The 18,415-nt window shown below is 42.5% G+C and overlaps 1 protein-coding gene across 1 annotated transcript in view; it reads right to left on the bottom strand.

The window, feature by feature from the left end:
* LOC109892939 (disks large homolog 2) overlaps positions 1–18,187 on the bottom strand; it is a 195,740-nt gene extending 177,553 nt beyond the window's left edge. Inside the window, exon 1 of the mRNA XM_031826844.1 lies at positions 17,985–18,187. Within this exon, the coding sequence (XP_031682704.1) occupies positions 17,985–18,014 (30 nt within the window). The 5' untranslated portion in view covers positions 18,015–18,187. The remainder of the gene's footprint in view (positions 1–17,984) is intronic.
* Between the last annotated feature and the right edge of the window lie 228 nt (positions 18,188–18,415).

The raw sequence follows: 18,415 nt of genomic DNA on the forward strand, positions 1-18,415 counted from the left end.
ATAAGTGTTTGTTTTGTCGTCCAGCACTTTCAGTTTGTTTACAGAGCTTTTGAAGTGGTTTCGTTGCTGTGATACTGGCTTGTGAGGGTGGTCAGGTTGTGACACTGTACGTTGTTACTCTTCGATGATGTCATACGAAAGGTCAAAAAGGTTTCCTATGCCTTTTCTTTTGTATGTTATCGGTGACGTGGTTGTTAGGTCTTTTGAACATCGAGACATAATATTCGTAGAAAACGTGAAGGGATGGTGTCAACTCCTGGGGCCAGTGGTGACATTGCAGCCTCTCCTGTGTGTCTAAAAGACTGAGGAGAACTGACAAGTATTAAACCTACTAACATGATCTCACATAATCCCATGACCAGGTAGGTTACGTCCCAAATGGCATCCTATTCTCTACACAGTGAACCACTTTTGACCAGAGCCTCATTGTCTCAAAGTGGCCAAGGGAGACATCTATAAAGATGCCTAATCTCAAGGGATTTATCATGCTCACACATTTCTGAACAAAATCAAACAAATGTGCCAGTACTGTATGACATGTTAGGGCTCTTCACTCAAATGCACTACATTATGCAGAGGTTTAAGAATGTTCCATGGCTGGCTGTAGGGTTGCCTGATGAGCTGTGTGCTGCTCACGTATAGGGTAATGCTGTGCTTCCCTCAGTGCACGGAGGGTCCTTCCCCGGCGTTTGCTGCACTCAGAAAGGCTCAGCTCGTGGAGACGGGATGAGACAAGAATGTGAGGTGGCATGGCCGAGGGCTGATTCTGAGCTCTGTGCAGAATTGTTTGGAATCTCCTCGCGGTTGTGTGCACTGACCCCTTTTCCGTGGCTTTATATACCAACTCATCACTACGCTAGCCCTATTTCCTGTTCTCCAAGACGTGAAGGGCGGGAGGGAGAGCAGAGTTAGGGAGGAAAAGGGAAGCGCCTGCCCTCTCCCCATACGTTTGGAGAGTACTACTTTCATTCCATTTAATAGATGCTGAATCCAATTCTTCCTGTACATAACAGCCTTCCACTGACGGTTTAATTATTCATATTTGACCCTTGCATGCCAATAAATCTCCCAATTTAATCTCCCAAGCAACAACCAATTAAATAGCCTAAAACCTGTCCCTCTATGCTGCCATTGCTCAGCAGTTGAGGCATGTTTGTTGGAATGTGTGCGTGCGTGTGTCCAAAATATGTCCAGGAGCCATTTTCTTACCAACAGCATTACAGTGAAATGGGACATTTCAAAGATACTCTACATGCGTCAATTTGGGGATTATTTAAGCTCGTAGAGACAAGGAATTTAGCTCTATAGTGAGAATGACTCTGGTCTCTCTCTCCCTCCCCCATCTCTGGTGCAGAGGGAGCATGGATCACTGACGCTGAGATTCGCTGTACCTTGTTAAGAGCAAATGCTCTTAGTCATGCCTCTGTGACAGGCAGCAAAAATACTAATTCAGTGACTGACATACTAGGCATCCTGCAGTCTTCCACTATAGCAAATCATACGCTTCAATTTGTCAGGATTTGTTCTGAATTTAAAAAAAAGAGAAACATGAGAAATTTGAAAGAAGTGGTGTAAAACAATCACTGAAACATGCTGATATTGGACTCCCTCAACAAATGTGGATCCCTATGCATTCTACTTTACAACAACCGATGGGAAGCTAAATCGATTCCTTGTTGCTTGACGTAAAGGCTGAAATACTGTTCTAGGTACAAACACATTACATCTTTAGCAAGTCCTCCCATCTAGGCACAAAGCCAGTCCTCATTACACTGCAAAGGCAGTAGTGGATAGTGGAATGAAGGGGGGGGGGCGTTCAGACTTTTTTTCTGCAGGCATGATTCACTTTCTATGGGATCTGAATCAGCTGACAGAGCGGCCAAAGCTCTCGGGCTTGAACTGACGTGTTCTGAGCCCAGTTTTTGGGAAAGAGGAACGCGAATGGGAAAAAGCAAAAGGTTAAGCAGAGAGAAGAGCAACACATAAGAGATGTACCTGCATCACCGTGTCTCGGAAAGGAGTAGCCATGACCTTTCCACTAAGATTAACAAGGAGCGACAGTAAGAGGATGCACAAACGGTGTTAAGCACTATGCACTAGCAATGCATATGCTGGAGATCTGGCTTCATTAGGTCCCGGGTAACATTAATATGGACTTTTGTTTTTGATGCTGGGCTAAAACTCAATAATCCCTCTAATGCGAATGTTTCTTGGCTTTCGCGTCCTAAGAACTGTCCAATATCCCATACAAATATTTGCGTGAGCGGTGTACATCATTTAAACAATACACTCCTTTTCGGGAAAATTCCATCTACTTATCCCAAACATAAAAAAACAACACTATAACACAACCAGAGCCCCACGCATCAGCATCAACTCTACTTTAACGACAAAACAAGGCACTCAACAGCCGTCAGCTGCTTACCTTGCATCCGAACATCAACGACAAGGTGTTGTTGGTGCATGCAACTTTGCAATGACAGAGCATGGGCTTGCAGTCTGGGCTTTTGACAATGGGAGACATTCCTTCAGAGGTGCGAGGCGGCCAGAGTAGCTCCAGCTCCAAGGCAGTGGAGATAAGAGATGAGGAGAAGAGGAAAGTGTACGCGCAGCTCGAGAGAGCAGCTTTACTCCTGGCTAAGCGGGAGTCTATACCCTGCACCCTCACTCACACGCTCTCTCTCACTTTCCCTCACATACACACACATTGTCTCTCCCGCTCCCGCTCACCCTCATATGCATATACAGTATTCCCTCTCTCTCTGTCCCACCCACAGAGCCATGGCGTGTTCCCATCGCTTCTCTATCACAGTCTTTTATGCTATCCCTTTGCTCTCCACTCTATCTCTGTGTAAAGCTGCCACTCCTTCATTCTCTCTCTATCCTTGCGCCACAATCTCTTTTGAAAACTACTACACTTTTGGAATAAACTTCGTTTCCAATCAGCTTTCCTGTCATTCATTGTTAGATTATTATTATTTTTTTGCAGGGCTAGTTGGGTAACGAGCGCAATTGTACAATATGAATTGCATCCCATTTGCTGTAAGCTGCTGTGCCAGCTTATGACAAGCGATGCTATTAAGCATTAAAACACTTTCTTTAGACATTGGTTTAGCCATGATGTGTGTGAGACTCAATGTGAACTAGCAAGATGACATACCGTTCACATCACTCTTCTGATAGTGGTGGAAAGGTACTGTGTCAGGCCACCGCAGGTAAACAGTAACCAAGTTAACTAGGGTCTGAATCGGAGTAGGAGCTGATGAAAATAAGATCTTTTTTTTTTTTAATGAAATAGTAAAAAAAGAAAACAAACATTTTGGGTTTAATGGGTTTGAATATTGATGACGGGTATGAAAACTGTGCATTTTCTGTGCTCTGGGAAAGATTTGATTTTGACACAAATCAGGTGCATGATGCCATTCTCAAAACAAAGACGACAATAACAAACACTTTATTTATTTTGATCACCCTAGGCAGTTTCAAGGACACCCACATCAATCTCACAATCATGTAAACAGTTTTGTGTTTCGTCAGGAGACGTTAGCGCTATGATTTCTCCTGCCATCTCTCATCACTACTGTATTTAAATGTGTGACAGTACAGGGGAGCTGAACACAACCCAAGCCCTGCCTGGCAGGATGCCCATGTGAGTGCGGCGGGCCAGGATTAGGGGAATTTAAGAGAGTGCTGGATCTTCTGAGGTCAAGGTGAGAATTGCAAGTTGACACGCCAAGAAGATCCCTTTGGAAATAAACAAGGAACCTCCTGCTTCCTAACCCAGACCACATATAATGACAAATGGAGGTTTATAATAACAATAATAATAATAACAATAATAATAACAACAACATACTGTATACGCCACTTAGCAGACGGCGCGACAGTCATGCATGCATACATTTCCATTTGGGTGGCCCCAGCGGGAATCGAACCCACTATCCTGGTATTGCAAGTGCCATGCTACCCACTAAAGCCTGTGTGATGTTTTTGTTCGTTTTGGCGTTCGGCAATGGCTTTTTTTCTTGAGGTAAAGTTGAAGTTCGGTAGCCGAAGTCTACGCGACTTCGTCAGTGATTTGTCAACAGTAGGGGTGGGAACTATGGACGGGATTTTTCAACGAAATGCTTGCTGTCATTCAACGAGAGAGACGAGAGAGCACAGAAGCAGCTAGGCCCTACTGGCTGCAGCACACTACTAGTTTTCATGCACAGTTTTTCCCTTGAGAACTACAGCACCAAATATCTTAGCTAGATGTAAAATTGCGTGACTAAGACCTCCTTGGCAAAAATCTCTAAATGAATTTCTTGATTTATCTCATTTTAATTATGACTATTTTAATCAAGTGTTATGGTTGTTGCTACGTTGGCTCAAGAGGGACAAACAGTAATATTGCCGCTTATATTTAGCAAAGATATACACAGGATCCAACCTAAAGGAGTGTGTGTGTGTGTGTGTGTGGTCCTTAAAACCTTTTCCCTTTCAATCTCTCTGTAACAAAGTGAACATGTGGCCCCCTCACTTCTGTGAGTGTTACTAACAATGACCCATAGGGGGTGCAACAAGACTGAGTTTTTGTTTGTGCTGGGACACAAGGTTGGTGGTGGATAAAGGTGTGGGCCAAGCAACTCATCAGACCTGATACTTATGGAATTACAGCATCCCTGAATAGCCAGAGTCTGCCATTATAATTAGGTTTTATTTATTCGCACCAAAGAAAATAAGTGAAAGACAAAACAGTATAGATATTAAAAATCTGTTAAACAAAGCATATTCATTAGAATTGTACATGATATACTCAGTATACAAATATTGTGCATAAAATACCAGCGTTATAGTGTGGTAATATAAAACAAAACCACTTAATTGAATGCTTTCTGGCAGGCAAATTTTCCCTGTTGAGTGCTTCCTACTGAAATAACTGGTAAACTAGTGAATATGTAACGAGAAACTTCTGATAAAAACTTGGAATAAAAGATTCCAAGTGGGGCTGAGACAGACTATTCATTCACTCAGCGAAATCTAGACTTTCCACTCACGGCCTTTTGATACCGTATACAGGTTGAAAATGGCAGATCTTGTCATTGATAAGCCCCTAAATTGGAACGCAGTGGCTGTACAATAACATGTAATGCAATGGTTACTCAGGTTGTCCGCTTCAATGCATTGGTTTTGACTGACAGACATTATAAACTTGAGCACCGAGGCCCCCATTCCTCCCACTAATTGAGCTACTTTTGGCACATTTGTTGTTTTCTGATTGGCTGAAAGGCTGTAAATCTGAAAGATGAGACGTTGAGGATTATAATAAAATAGCGCTTTGATGTCATACAAGCAAACCACACACACACACACACACACACACACACACACACACACACACACGAGTCCAAAGGTGCACTTCCCATTTCCATACTTGACAACTCATGTAATTTACAGTATCAATGTTTATGATCGCTATGTTACAATAATGACATGCGTTATACCCTGGGTTGTCCTGAACACAATGAGCCTGTCGTATTGTGAAGAACCATGCTCATAAGGTTCTAAATGGAACTGTTAGGATGCTATAAAGAACACTTTCTGAAGGTTCTACAAAGAACAATTAAACAAAGGTTCTACAGTGGCCTATTTTGTTGCCTTACAACCTAAAATTAAAATAGATTTTTGGGGGAGTTTGTATCATTTGATTTACACAACATGCCTACCACTTTGAAGATGCTAAATATTTTTTATTGTGAAACAAACAAGAACTTAGACAAAAAAGAAAGAAAGAACTTGAGCGTGCATAACTATTCACACATCTAAGGTCAAAACTTTGTAGAGCCACCTTTTGCAGCAATTACAGCTGCAAGTCTCTTGGGGAACGTATGTCTCTATAAGCTTGGCACATCTAGCCACTGGGATTTTTCCCGATTCTTCAAGGCAAAACTGCTCCAGCTCCTTCAAGTTGGATGGGTTTCCTGCTGGTGTACAGCAAACTAAGTCATATCACAGATTCTCAATTGGATTGAGGTCTGGTCTTTGACTAGGCCATTCCAAGACATTTAAACGTTCCCCCATAAGCCACTCGAGTGTTGCTTTAGCAGTATGCTTAGGGTCATTGTCCTACTGGAAGGTGAACCTCCGTCCCAGTCTCAAATCTCTGGAAGACTGAAACAGGTTTCCCCTCAAGAATTTCCCTGTATTTAGGGCAATCCATCATTCCTTCAATTCTGACCAGTTTCCCAGTCCCTGCCAATGAAAAACATCCCCACAGCATGATGCTGCCACCACCAAGCAGCATGGGGATAGTGTTCTTGGGGTGATGAGAGGCGTTGGGTTTGCGCCAGACATAGCGTTTCCTTGATGGCCAAAAAGCTCAATGTAAGTCTCATCTGACCAGAGTACCTTCTTCCATATGTTTGGGAAGTCTCCCACATGCCTTTTGGCGAACATCAAACGTGCTTGCTTATCTTTTTCTGACCACTCTTCCGTAAAGCACAGCTCTGTGGAGTGTATGGCTTAAAGTGGTCCTATGGACAGATACTCCAATCTCCACTGTGGAGCTTTGCAGCTCTTTCAGGGTTATCTTTGGTCTCTTTGTTTCCTCTCTGAATAATGCCCTCCTTGCCTGGTCCGTGAGATTTGGTGAGCGGCCTTCTCGTGGCAGGTTTGTTGTGGTGCCATATTCTTTCCCGTTTTAAAAATTGTATTTAATGGAGCTCCGGGGATGTTCAAAGTTTCTGATATTGTTTCTCCACAACTTTGTCCCTGACCTGTTTGGAGAGCTCCTTGGTCTTTATGGTGCCGCTTGCCTGGTGGTGCCCCTTGCTTAGTGGTGTTGCAGACTCTGGGGCCTATCACAACAGGTGTATATATATACTGAAATCATGTAACAGATCATATGACACTTAGATTGCACACAGGTGGACTTTATTTAGCTAATTATGTGACTTCTGAAGGTGATTGGTTGCACCAGATCTTATTTAGGGGCTTCAAAGCAAAGGGGTGAATACAGATGCACGCACCACTTTTCCCCCCCCAAAATTTGTTTGAATATTTTGAAATAAGTTATTTTTTTCCTTTCACTTCACCAATTTGAACTATTTTGTGTATGTCCATTACATGAAGTCCAAATAAAAATCCATTTCAATTACAGGTTGAAATGCAGCAAAAAATGAAAAACGCCCAGGGGGATGAATACTTTGAGTTCCGCTATGGTTACAACCCTTTTTGGTGCTATATAGAACACTTAATGTTTCTACAAATGACCAACAAACTGTTTCTACAAATGACCAACAGACTGTTTCTACAAATGACCAACAGATTTTTTGTTTATTCTGGTTAGTGATATCATATTGTTAAAATGTAACAGGTGTTATTATTGTATAAATGCAGAAGTTGAATCAGGTATGCTAGATCTGGAACAGTTGTGGGTCCCTGAGAAGAGAATTGAGAACCACTGATTAAGTCAACAGTTCTCAATTGACACAAGGCCTACAGGAGTCTTTCTCAAGACACCGTTACTTTAATAACATGTAATTACATACACAATAGATTAGAGCAACTGGAATGACACTCACTCATGGTTGCACAAGAAGAGCTGTGTGCAAACCACACCCCAAACTATTTTAATTATCACTAAAAGATTAAAGAACCCTTTTCTGAACTGCAAATACCCATTGAAGGGCTCAAAGGGTCATTACGGATCCAAATAAAACCATCTCGCTTACCAAAGAACCCTTGAGGAACCCTCTCTTCGAAGTGTGTAGGGTCCTAGGTTAACCTTCTCCAAGGAAGACTTGCTGTCAAGGTGAAATTCCTGGCTGGCATTATTACATTATTATTAATAATATTGATAGATTTGGTCGATAACTCAGAATAGTTTCCTATTTATTCGAACCTACACCTTTGCTAATTCTAATTCTTCCATTCTACACTATGTGTAGATGTCCCCACACACAGATAATGTGTTGCAAGCGCTGCGCTCTACCAGCTGAGCCACACAGGACCACAGCTAGCAAAGCATGTTAATCTTAAGACCTGTCTATACTAAATCAAATCAAATTGTATTTGTCACAATCGCCGAATACAACAGGTGCAGTCCTTACAGTGAAATGCTTATTCACAAGCCCTTACAAACCTCTTAAGAATCAACCCCCTTTTTTTTCTCCAATTTGACCCAAATCTAACTGCCTGTAGCTCAGGTCCCGAAGCAAGGATATGCATTTTCTTGGTACCATTTGCAAGGAAATAGATAGAAGTTTGTGGAAATGTGAAAGGAATGTAGGAGAATATAATTTGGTAAATATATAATATAATTTGGTAAAAGATCATACGAAGAAAAAAAACACATTTTGTATTTTTTCCCCGTCTTTGAAATGCAAGAGAAAGGCCATAATGTATTATTCCAGCCCAGGTGCAATTTAGATATTGGCCTCTAGATGGCTGCACCATTGCATTTCTGTTAAAAATGTGTCAAGACTGCCCAAATGTGCCTAATTTGTTTATTAATAACTTTATGTTTGTCACGCCCTGGTCTTAGTATTTTGTGTTTATATATTTATTTGGTCAGGCCAGGGTGTGACATGGGGTTATTTTGTGTTGTGTTATTGGGGGTTTTAGTAGGTATTGGGATTGTGGCTGAGTAGGGGTGTCTAGCATAGTCTATGGCTGCCTGAGGTTCTCAATCAGAGTCAGGTGATTCTCGTTGTCTCTGATTGGGAACCATATTTAGGTAGCCTGGGTTTCACTGTGTGTTTGTGGGTGATTGTTCCTGTCTCAGTGTGTTTGTATTCACCAGATAGGCTGTATAGGTTTTCACATTTTACGTTTGTTGTTTTGTATTGTTCGTTTTCATCGTTATTAAAGATGTCTCGATTTAACCACGCTGCATTTTGGTCCGACTCTCCTTCAACGGAAGAAAACCGTAACACTGTTCAAAACTGTGCACTATCCTAAACCAATAGCATGGTATTATTTTACTGTAATAGCTACTGTAAATTTGAGAGTGCAGTTAGATTAACAAGAATTTAAGCTTTCTGCCAATATCAGACATGTCTGTGTCCTGGGAAATGTTCTTGTTACTTACAACCTCATGCTAATCGTATTAGCCTATGTTAGCTCAACCGTCCCACAGGGGACCCACCAATTCTGAAGAAGTTTTAACCAAATATGCAGTTAAGAAAATACCTAATAAAAGCAATAGATAAGAATAACAAATAATTAAAGAGCAGCAGTAAATCAAAATAGCGTGACTATATACAGGGGATACCGGTACAGAGTCAATGTGCGGGGGCACCGGTGTAGAGGTAATTGAGGTAATATGTACATGTAGGTAAAGTTATTAGAGTTAAAGTGACTATGCATAATTAATAACAGAGAGTAGCAGCAGCGTAAAAGAGGGTGGGGGGGGGGGGCAATGCAAATAGTCTGGGTATCTATTTGATTAGAGGTTCAGGAGTCTTATGGATTGGGGGTAGAAGCTGGTTAGAAGCCTCTTGGACCTAGACTTGGTGCTCCGGTACCGCTTACCGTGCGGTAGCAGAGAGAACAGTCTATGACAAGGGTGGCTGGAGTCTTTGACAATTTGTAGGGCCTTCCTTTGACACCGCCTAGTATAGAGGTCCTGGATGGCAGGAAGCTTGGCCCCGGTGATGTACTAGGATGTACGCACTACCCTCTGTAGTGCCTTGTGGTCGGAGGACGAGCAGTTGCCATACCAGGCAGTGATGCAACCCATCAGGATGCTCTTGATGGTTCAGTTGTAAAAAAAAATGGAGAATCTGAGGACCCATGCCAAATCTTTTCAGTCTCCTAAGCAGGAATAGGTTTTGTTGTGCCCTCTTCACGACTGTCTTGGTGTGCTTGGACCGTGTTAGTTTGTTGGTGATGTGGACGCCAAGGAACTTGAAGCTCTCAACCTGCTCAACTACAGCCCCGTCAATGAGAATGGGGGCATGCTCGGTTCTCCTTTTCCTGTAGTCCACAATCATCTCCTTTGTCTTGATCATGTTGAGGGAGAAGTTGTTGTCCTTGCATCACACGGTCAGGTCTGTGACCTCCTCCCTATAGGTTGTCTCTTCGTTGTTGGTATCAGGCCTACCATTGTTGTGTCATTGGCAAACGCAATGATGGTTCTGGAGTCGTGCCTGGCCGTGCAGTCATGAGTGAACATGGAGTACAGGAGGGGACTGAGCATGTACCCCTGAGGGGCCCCCATGTTGAGGATCAGCGTGGCAGATGTGTTGTTGCCTACCCTTACCACCTGGGGGCGTCCCGTCAAGAATACAGTTGCAGAGAGAGGTGTTTAGTCCCAGGGCCATTAGCTTAGTGATGAGCTTTGAGGGCACTATGGTGTTGAACACTGAGCTGTAGTAAATGAATAGCATTCTCACATAGGTGTTCCTTTTGTAAAGGTGTGAAAGGGCAGTATGGAGTGCAATAGAGATTGCATCATCTGTGGATCTGTTGGGGCGATATGCACATTGGAGTGGGTCTAGGGTTTCTTGGATAATGGTGTTGATGTGAGCCATGACCAGCCTTTCAAAGCATTTAATGGCTACAGACGTGAGTGCTATGGGGCAATAGTCATTTAGGCAGGTTACCTTAGTGTTCAAGGGCACAGGGACTATGGTGGTCTGCTTAAAACATGTTGGTATTACAGACTCGGACAGAGAGAGGTTGAAAATGTCAGTGAAGACACTTGCCAGTTGGTCAGCGCATGCTCGGAGTACACATCCTGGTAATCCGTCTGGCCCTGCGGCCTTGTGAATGTTGAACTATCTAAAGGTCTTACTCACATCGGCTGCGGAGAGCGTGATCACACAGTCGCCCGGAACAGCTGGTGCTCTCATGTTTCAGTGTTACTTGCCTCGAAGCGAGCATAGAAGTTATTTAGCTCGTCTGGTAGGCTCGTGTCACTGGGCAGCTCCCAGGCTGTGCTTCTCATTGTCGTCTGTAATAGTTTGCAAGCCCTTCCACATCCGACGCTTGTCGGAGACGGTTTAGTACAATTCGATCTTAGTATGAGTATAACGTCTACCTAGCACGCCTTTAACTAAACCTGAGGAGTCTTTGTTTCCTCTGCATGCGCAGCAGTGTTACAGTTACACAGTGACACAGCTGATTCAGCTACATGAGTAGAACAGGCCTTGATGCTAAGGGAGATCGGCACCACACAGGAAACAATAAGGCGGTCAGTGACCGCAGCTCCCTCGCTGTCTCACGGTTCAATTCTGTTCTGATTTTCCTCACTCTGCAGTGCAGGTTGGTATACATTGGGGAGTGGAAAGGAGGAGAGGGCTGAATGAGTCTTCAGTGCAGTCAATAAGCAGCATCTAAGCTCGAATCATCATATCAGAAAATCTCTTCCGATACTGCCAATAAACCAACCTCCTCCTCATTATCAACCCCTGGAAAAGCAGTGCACATTAAAATGCCTTCAGTGGTGGAGTCGGGCAATTGAAAAAAGAAGTATTTTACCCAGACCCCACTTGAACTAGTCCAGTCATTTTTTGATATAAGAAAGTTACATCTGTCTCCTAATCATTCATATGTCTGTATATAAGACAGTTGGATCACAATGTTTATTCCGAAAAGTCTGGACGTTACAGGGGCAATTGTAACAGTAACGGGGGTGAAATGTAACACCTAAAAAATAACCCAAATAAACGAACTTCAAAAACATTCATGTTAATGAATTATCATATTATCATAGACACATGTAATGATTTTGCATATGCAAATCTTGCTATGCACGTAACCAAAATTTACAGTAACGTCGTTTGTCCATGGCCATTTGGTTACTCTCAAAACTGTTTACAACTTCTTTAGTACTTTTAATAGGACCCCAAGGCTATTTAAAATTAGTATTTGTATAATTCATAAGATATTCAAGTTAAAATCAGTGGTTTTCATCATTTGGCTGCTTGGCTCAGGGTCATTTTAACACTTCGTTACAATTGCCTCTAACCCAGCAGCCATGACAAAACCTCATGTGCCAAGCAAGAGACAACAATAGTGACGCATGTCAATCATGTCAATGTTTAGCCAATATATAGTGATAAAAGGTATGCTAGTTTGAATTATTGAGCATTAATGCTCAGGACAATATAAGAAAAATGCAGCTGGTGGAAGAAAAAAAAAATTTAACCCCTAAAAAACACACATTTACTAATATTTTGCTGACACTTTTCAAGCAGAGAGAGAACCTAAATGGGCATCTACTGTGTGAGCTCCATCACTCTAGCTTGTTTCTATTTGGGGAATTTCAAGCTGTTACAATTGCCCCCTGTAACAATTTCTCCCAGTCTCCCCTACCTGCAACAAAAAAAGCCCTAAAGCCGTTATTCATAATTTAGCATAACTTTCATGAGAGCATGACAGGAGAATACTTTCTCCTGCTGTCTTCGGTCTTAGCAGGTGCAGATGCAGTGCAGCATATCAAAAAGAGAGCCAGGCAGCTCAGCTTTTTTTTTTACCTTCTCTGATTTTCTTTCAGCACTCCCCCAAGCTACAGTAACCAGTGATGTACTGTACACGTGCGACACCGCACATGACTCTGAGATTGCCCTTTCACACTCCAAGATGAAATGTAGAGACCCATGTAATATACAATCATATGAATATATGCCATTTAGCAGACTGCTTTATCCTTAAGTCATGCGTGCATACATTTTACCTATGGGTGGCCTCAGCGGAAAACAATCCCACTATCCTGGCGCTACAAGCAGAACAGATGTAAAAGATGAATACAAGTTTTCAAAGCCACACTAACAGAAAATTCAAATCAAAGAACATTTAAAAGTTCTAAAAACGAACTGGATGTTCCAAAAGCATCTGTGTCCGAGCTAAGGCAGAATTCCTAAGAACCTGCCACAGGAGCCATCCGTTCCTCGCTGCAGGGCATAAAGACGACGGCACAGTGGAAATTAATTTAGAGTTTGATTGCATTTACAGCAGAATGAATTACAGCATAATAGAGGTGATTAAGCTTGTAGCTGAGTGGCAGCCCTGAGGTCCCACATCAAAGATGAACACGAAAAGTACTCGTTACATTTTGAATGCTTGGCAGGACAGACAATGGTCCAATTCTCACACTTATCAAGGGAACATCCCTGGTCATCCCTACTACCTCTGATCTGGCAGACTCACTAAACACAAATGTTTTGTTTGTAAATGATGTCTGAGTGTTGGATTGTGACCCTGGCTATCAGTAAGGAAAATTTAAAAAAATAAAATGTTACTTTTACTTTTGATGCTTAAGTATATTTAAAACCAAATACTTTTAGACTTTTACTCAAGTAGTATTTTATTGAGTGACTTTCATTTTCTATTAAGGTATCTTTACTTTTTGAATTTAGTACCTTTTCCCACCACTGGTAAAAATGGTCTTCAAAAATGAAACTAGTAGATGCTACACACAACACTGGTACAGAAGAAACAACCACTAGACATTTGATTGAGGGGAATGATGTATTTTTAACTGTCATACATTATTCCGATAATGGAACTAAAAACACAACCATGACAAACTGTGGCATCGTCATTCACAACAAGAAAATATTGTTCTGTTTGGTTTTACAAAACAGCAGTAATGCTACTTGTATATGATGCTGGTGATATAATAAGCAATGCCAGTGCTTTCTGGGTTTAGCCATGCCTCCTAGGTAACCAAGACAACCTACAGTAATTGTAAGTCAATGAACCAGAGAAAGAAGGGCAAATATTGGGGTCCAAAAATGGTTTGTCAATATTTCTCTTCACACCAGCCCTAACTAATCCAAATAGAATCATGATATTCACATACATAAATGATGCAACAGTGAGTAATATCCCTAACTCAATGATTCTCAATCACTTATGAATCTCCATTCACGTTCCAATGAGGGTCTTGACGTGTTCACATGCATAATATAATGTGTTATTAAAGCTGGGAATTTAGAACACAGAAGTCCTACGTTTTAAATATCTTCAAGATATTTGCCATACAATGTAATCAATTAGCTTGAACAAAACGTCGCATTCTACCCAAGTATGTTTTCCAACCGACTAACAGAATATGAAATGCACACAATCCCTTGCCCCTCAGGCATAGTCCATAATGTATTCATGACGTCACACATGCACACTAATTAAATTGTAAAAACAAACATATTGCTGTGTTACCCACAATAGGGTGCACATGCAGGATTACTGCAAAAACAGTTATTTCGTGGCATATTATGTGCATAACAAACGAAGGCATTGACTTCCAAGCTTTTCGCTGCACATGAACTCGAGTTCTTGGCCTGCTCTGTGTCTTGTATGTGAGTTATGTCTGCAGACAAGGCTTAACCAAAGATGAGATGAGAGCAGTGGGGAGGTAGGCCCCTAAACGGCAGGTAATCCAGGAAAGAAAACAAGGAAGCGGCCAAAACAATACATCAGATCAGCCTATAGTTAACATCAGAATGCACAACAGGTTGTTTCTTCTGTTAATAATTGTACGCTGATATGCTCCTGTATGTATTGTTCTGTAGACATTTTCTGTAAATCGTTCACAAAAGTTTATTGCATCACCTACATGTTTTCATTCTTGTAGAAAAGAGCTCTCATGGCAGGAAGTGACAAAGCCAGTGAGGTTTGCTGTGATCTCTGGTCACTGCTGTGATTACTTGTCCTCTACTGATGTTGTCTTTGTGATTTACCATCTCTTAAATCATACGCTCAGCAGTGTCAGAGGCCATTCAGCTCTCAAAAAAATGAAAGTGCTCAGTGTACATTTTCCTCTTTAAGGGAAATTCTCTTTCACCAGCAACATCTACATCAATGCATGTTCCCGCTGAGATATCAATAAATTAATTAGATGGACTAATTGAGGCTATTGAGGTTAAATCTAAGACTTGGTTGTGGTCACAGTGTGTATAGAAAAGCCTGATATGTGTAGTCATTCACACCACCACACAATCTCGTCATATTTCCCATGAATACAACCCAGTAAGCATAATTACGTTGAAAATACGTCTTTCAGACATCTTTTCAGACGTTGACCTCACATGCATTTTAGGTGCTGAATGAAAGGTTAGAAGACGTATTTCCCTTACATCGAAAAAAATGTATTTTTGGGATGTCAAAAATACATATTTTGGACGTAAAAAAAGTATTATGCGGACGTTGAAAATACATAATTTACAGACGTTGAAAATGTGTCTTTTCAAAAGACGTCGCCGTCAGTAAATTCTTAGTGGGAATTGGAGGCCTATACTCTTTCACTACAGCTCTTCCCTCAAATTTAAAGGCAGGATCAGGGGGATTCTAGGCTAGTAGAATGAGATTCCACCATTGCTTAGGCTACCAGTCATGATGTTTCACGATCATGGACACCATCCCATTTCTGACACCAGTGTTGCAAACAACATACCCGGGGGTCATGGCGTGAAAGGAAAACCCCTTACTGAACCAATAATATATGTTTATATTTGGGCCAAATCATGGCCATTCTGGACCAAATCTGAACCAATTATAAAAGTATTTTTTGGGGTCAAATCAAGGCCGATCCGGACCGGACCAAAGCTGAACCAAATAGACGTCTACGATTGGTTCAGATTTGGTCCAGACGTTGAAATCAAGGCTGGTCCGGAGAGCACCAATAAAAAGACATCCAAAAGACATCGCCTGACGGTAAATGCTTAGTGGGAACATAGCAGTATCACATCAAGGCATGCTTGACATAGATAAACGCAATGATTCCCCTCCAAATAACTTCCTGTCTGTTGACAATTCAGGAAAGGGAGCTTAGTTAGCTTGCACTTACAAAGCATTCAACCTCTTACATGTCACGGCTTCCTCAAGACCCAACCAAGGGTTGCCAAACTACGTTAGCGGTGAAGGAGGACTTTGCCGTTGTAATCTAGTAAGGGCGTTGAATGTCATCACTAACTGTACAGAACAGAAGTCAAGAAAAACAATGTTTAAATCTGCCTAGACTGACACTATTGCCTATTCACATTATGGAGGAGCCAGTAGTGGTAGAGTCATTTGAATTATGTTGTTTTTGTCAGTAACCGGGAAGTCACCCTGTGTATGATGATGTCATATTGCTGAGTCTACCTTTAAATGGATTGTTCAATCAAAAACTATATTTTAGTATTTTGTTCATTAGACCACAGGTATTTTTTTTAAAAATGTGTCCGTGTCAGCAATCAAGTTTTCTAGATAGAACACTTTCAGAACAGAGCAAAAAGTGTGAAGATGATGCATTTTGAGTGATGGTTGAGTGAACTCCTGCACCCTCCTACCGCATAGATTCTGAATTGCATTCGGGTAGCGGTTGAGGCTAGAGAGAGAGCAGGGTGGGTCAGTCACTGGGTGAGTGCCAGGCCTCCCATCTGTTAACGGCCCATGTTTACTTATCTCCCTTGAAAAAGGAACTACCTCTCCACCTCCCAACCCTCCCTCCCTGCCTCCCTCCCTCCCATTACCCCGCACCAGGCCCAAACATTAGAGGGCTTCCCCAAACAATGGCTGCATTCTGGACGAGAGAAAGTGGGCGATACAGGGGGAGGAGAAAGAAGGAGCAAAACAGAGAGACATGAATGAGCTAAGACCACTTGGACGAGCTCGAAGAAGAGGGAGCAGGGCCGAAGAGTCAACACTCTCTCAAACCACCTTCTTTCTCCAGGAATGTGTCTCTTTCCCTGAGTTTATGTCCCAAATATGATGTCACGGTTTTACTGTTAACAATAAAGAAGCAGTTTTATAAACTTCCACTGTCCTCCAAGAGTTGCTGAAATGCCTCTACGCCAAATATAATGTCTCCTCTCTTCTTCTCACTCTTCAAAACACGGAGCAAACTTATTTCATCTTGCCACACGCCACTTCATTGCAGGACTCTCTCTATCGCTCTCTCAAACATGCAAGTCACTATGGGTGGAAGTACTGTTCAGAGCAGTGGTCCATCTCTACAAGCCAAAACAAACATGAAAGCTTCTGCTGGTGTGTGTGGGGGGGGGGGGGGGGGGGGGGGGGGAAGTAGGGGGTGCAATCTGACCACACAAGGCTCTCACAGTCTAACTGCAGAATTAGACATTTGTCCACGTTCTCTTTAGAAGCTGCTCCAAACACTACATTCTTAAGTGTTTTTGTTGCTCCTGCTGCTCTTTAAAAAAAATCATTTTCTATTTATTTAACCTTTATTTAACTAGGCAAGTCAATTAAGAACAAATTCTTATTTACAATGACAGCCTACCCTGTCCAAAACCTAACGACGCTGGGCCAATTGTGCGCCGCCCTATGGGACTCCCAATCACGCCAGTTTGTGATACAGCCTGGAATCGAACCACGGTCTGTAATGACGCCTCTAGCACTAAGATGCAGTGCCTTAGACCACCGCACCACTCGGGAGCTGTATCGTTCAATTTAGCCAAACGTCAAATTTCAAAGTTAAGGGTTAAGTTTAGCACACATACCGGATGGTATGGGTTAAGGTTTGGGATAGGGTTAAAACCAGTGTCCACGACTGGGAACAAACACTCAACCTTCTGATCCATTCATACTTGATGCTAATTGCACTCACTGTTGCCTCAAGTGGCCTGTTTTGAAGGCATTGCCTGACATCCTCAGGACATGGATAATTTCGATGTCAATCTTGAACAATCTCACTGGACCTCAAGCCCCCGCTCCGACATGTCAGCCTCAAATACACATTCCCCTCCTCTTGACATATTTTGTTGTTTGTTCGCGTGTATGTGTGTGGAGGGGGAGGAAGATAGATATAGAGGGAGGGAGAGGTGGTAAGCCAGAAACACTTTGCTGCAGTTGTTTTCTAGAGAGTTCAGTCTGAATGTCTCCACAGTTTTAAGCCTGCTGATTGAGGAGGCAGCAAATACACACCCAACACACACACTACTAAAGCCGCAGTAAGACAGGCTCTTTATTTGATCACTTTAACACTGCCAGCTCCCTAACTCAGCACTGAAGTTTTTTTTTTTTAACTCCTAATTTAGTGACTGTTTTCTTACCTCCAAGCTTTTTTTCTTCTTCTCCTGCATGCCCGTGTATGGAGTGCGTATGCTCGATGTCTGAGTTTCAGGAGCACTGGAAGGATTCACTCACTCACTCTGATACTGCTCGACTGGAAGGAGCTCTCCTGAAGCTACTGCTACTTCCCACTCTGGCAGCTCTTAGACTGGCTGCTGCTCATTTAGTGTCTCTCTCTGTGTGTGTGTGTGTGGTGTGTGTGTGTGCGCGCGCTTGCGTGCCAGCAATGCTGACGGGATGTGGGACAGCTAACAATTGCTTCCCCATCGCTGCACCTACCACTCTGCGGCAAAGAGTCCCCCCTCCCCACACGCCCAGTACAGGGAGGGAGCCTAGCCAAGAAGGAACTATGAGGCTACAGGGGCCATGTTGTAGCCCAGGCACATTTAGCTGCTGCACCACATGCCGGTAA

This window comes from Oncorhynchus kisutch, linkage group LG6 (assembly GCF_002021735.2).
Source record: "Oncorhynchus kisutch isolate 150728-3 linkage group LG6, Okis_V2, whole genome shotgun sequence".
Classification (NCBI taxonomy): Eukaryota; Metazoa; Chordata; class Actinopteri; order Salmoniformes; family Salmonidae; genus Oncorhynchus; species Oncorhynchus kisutch.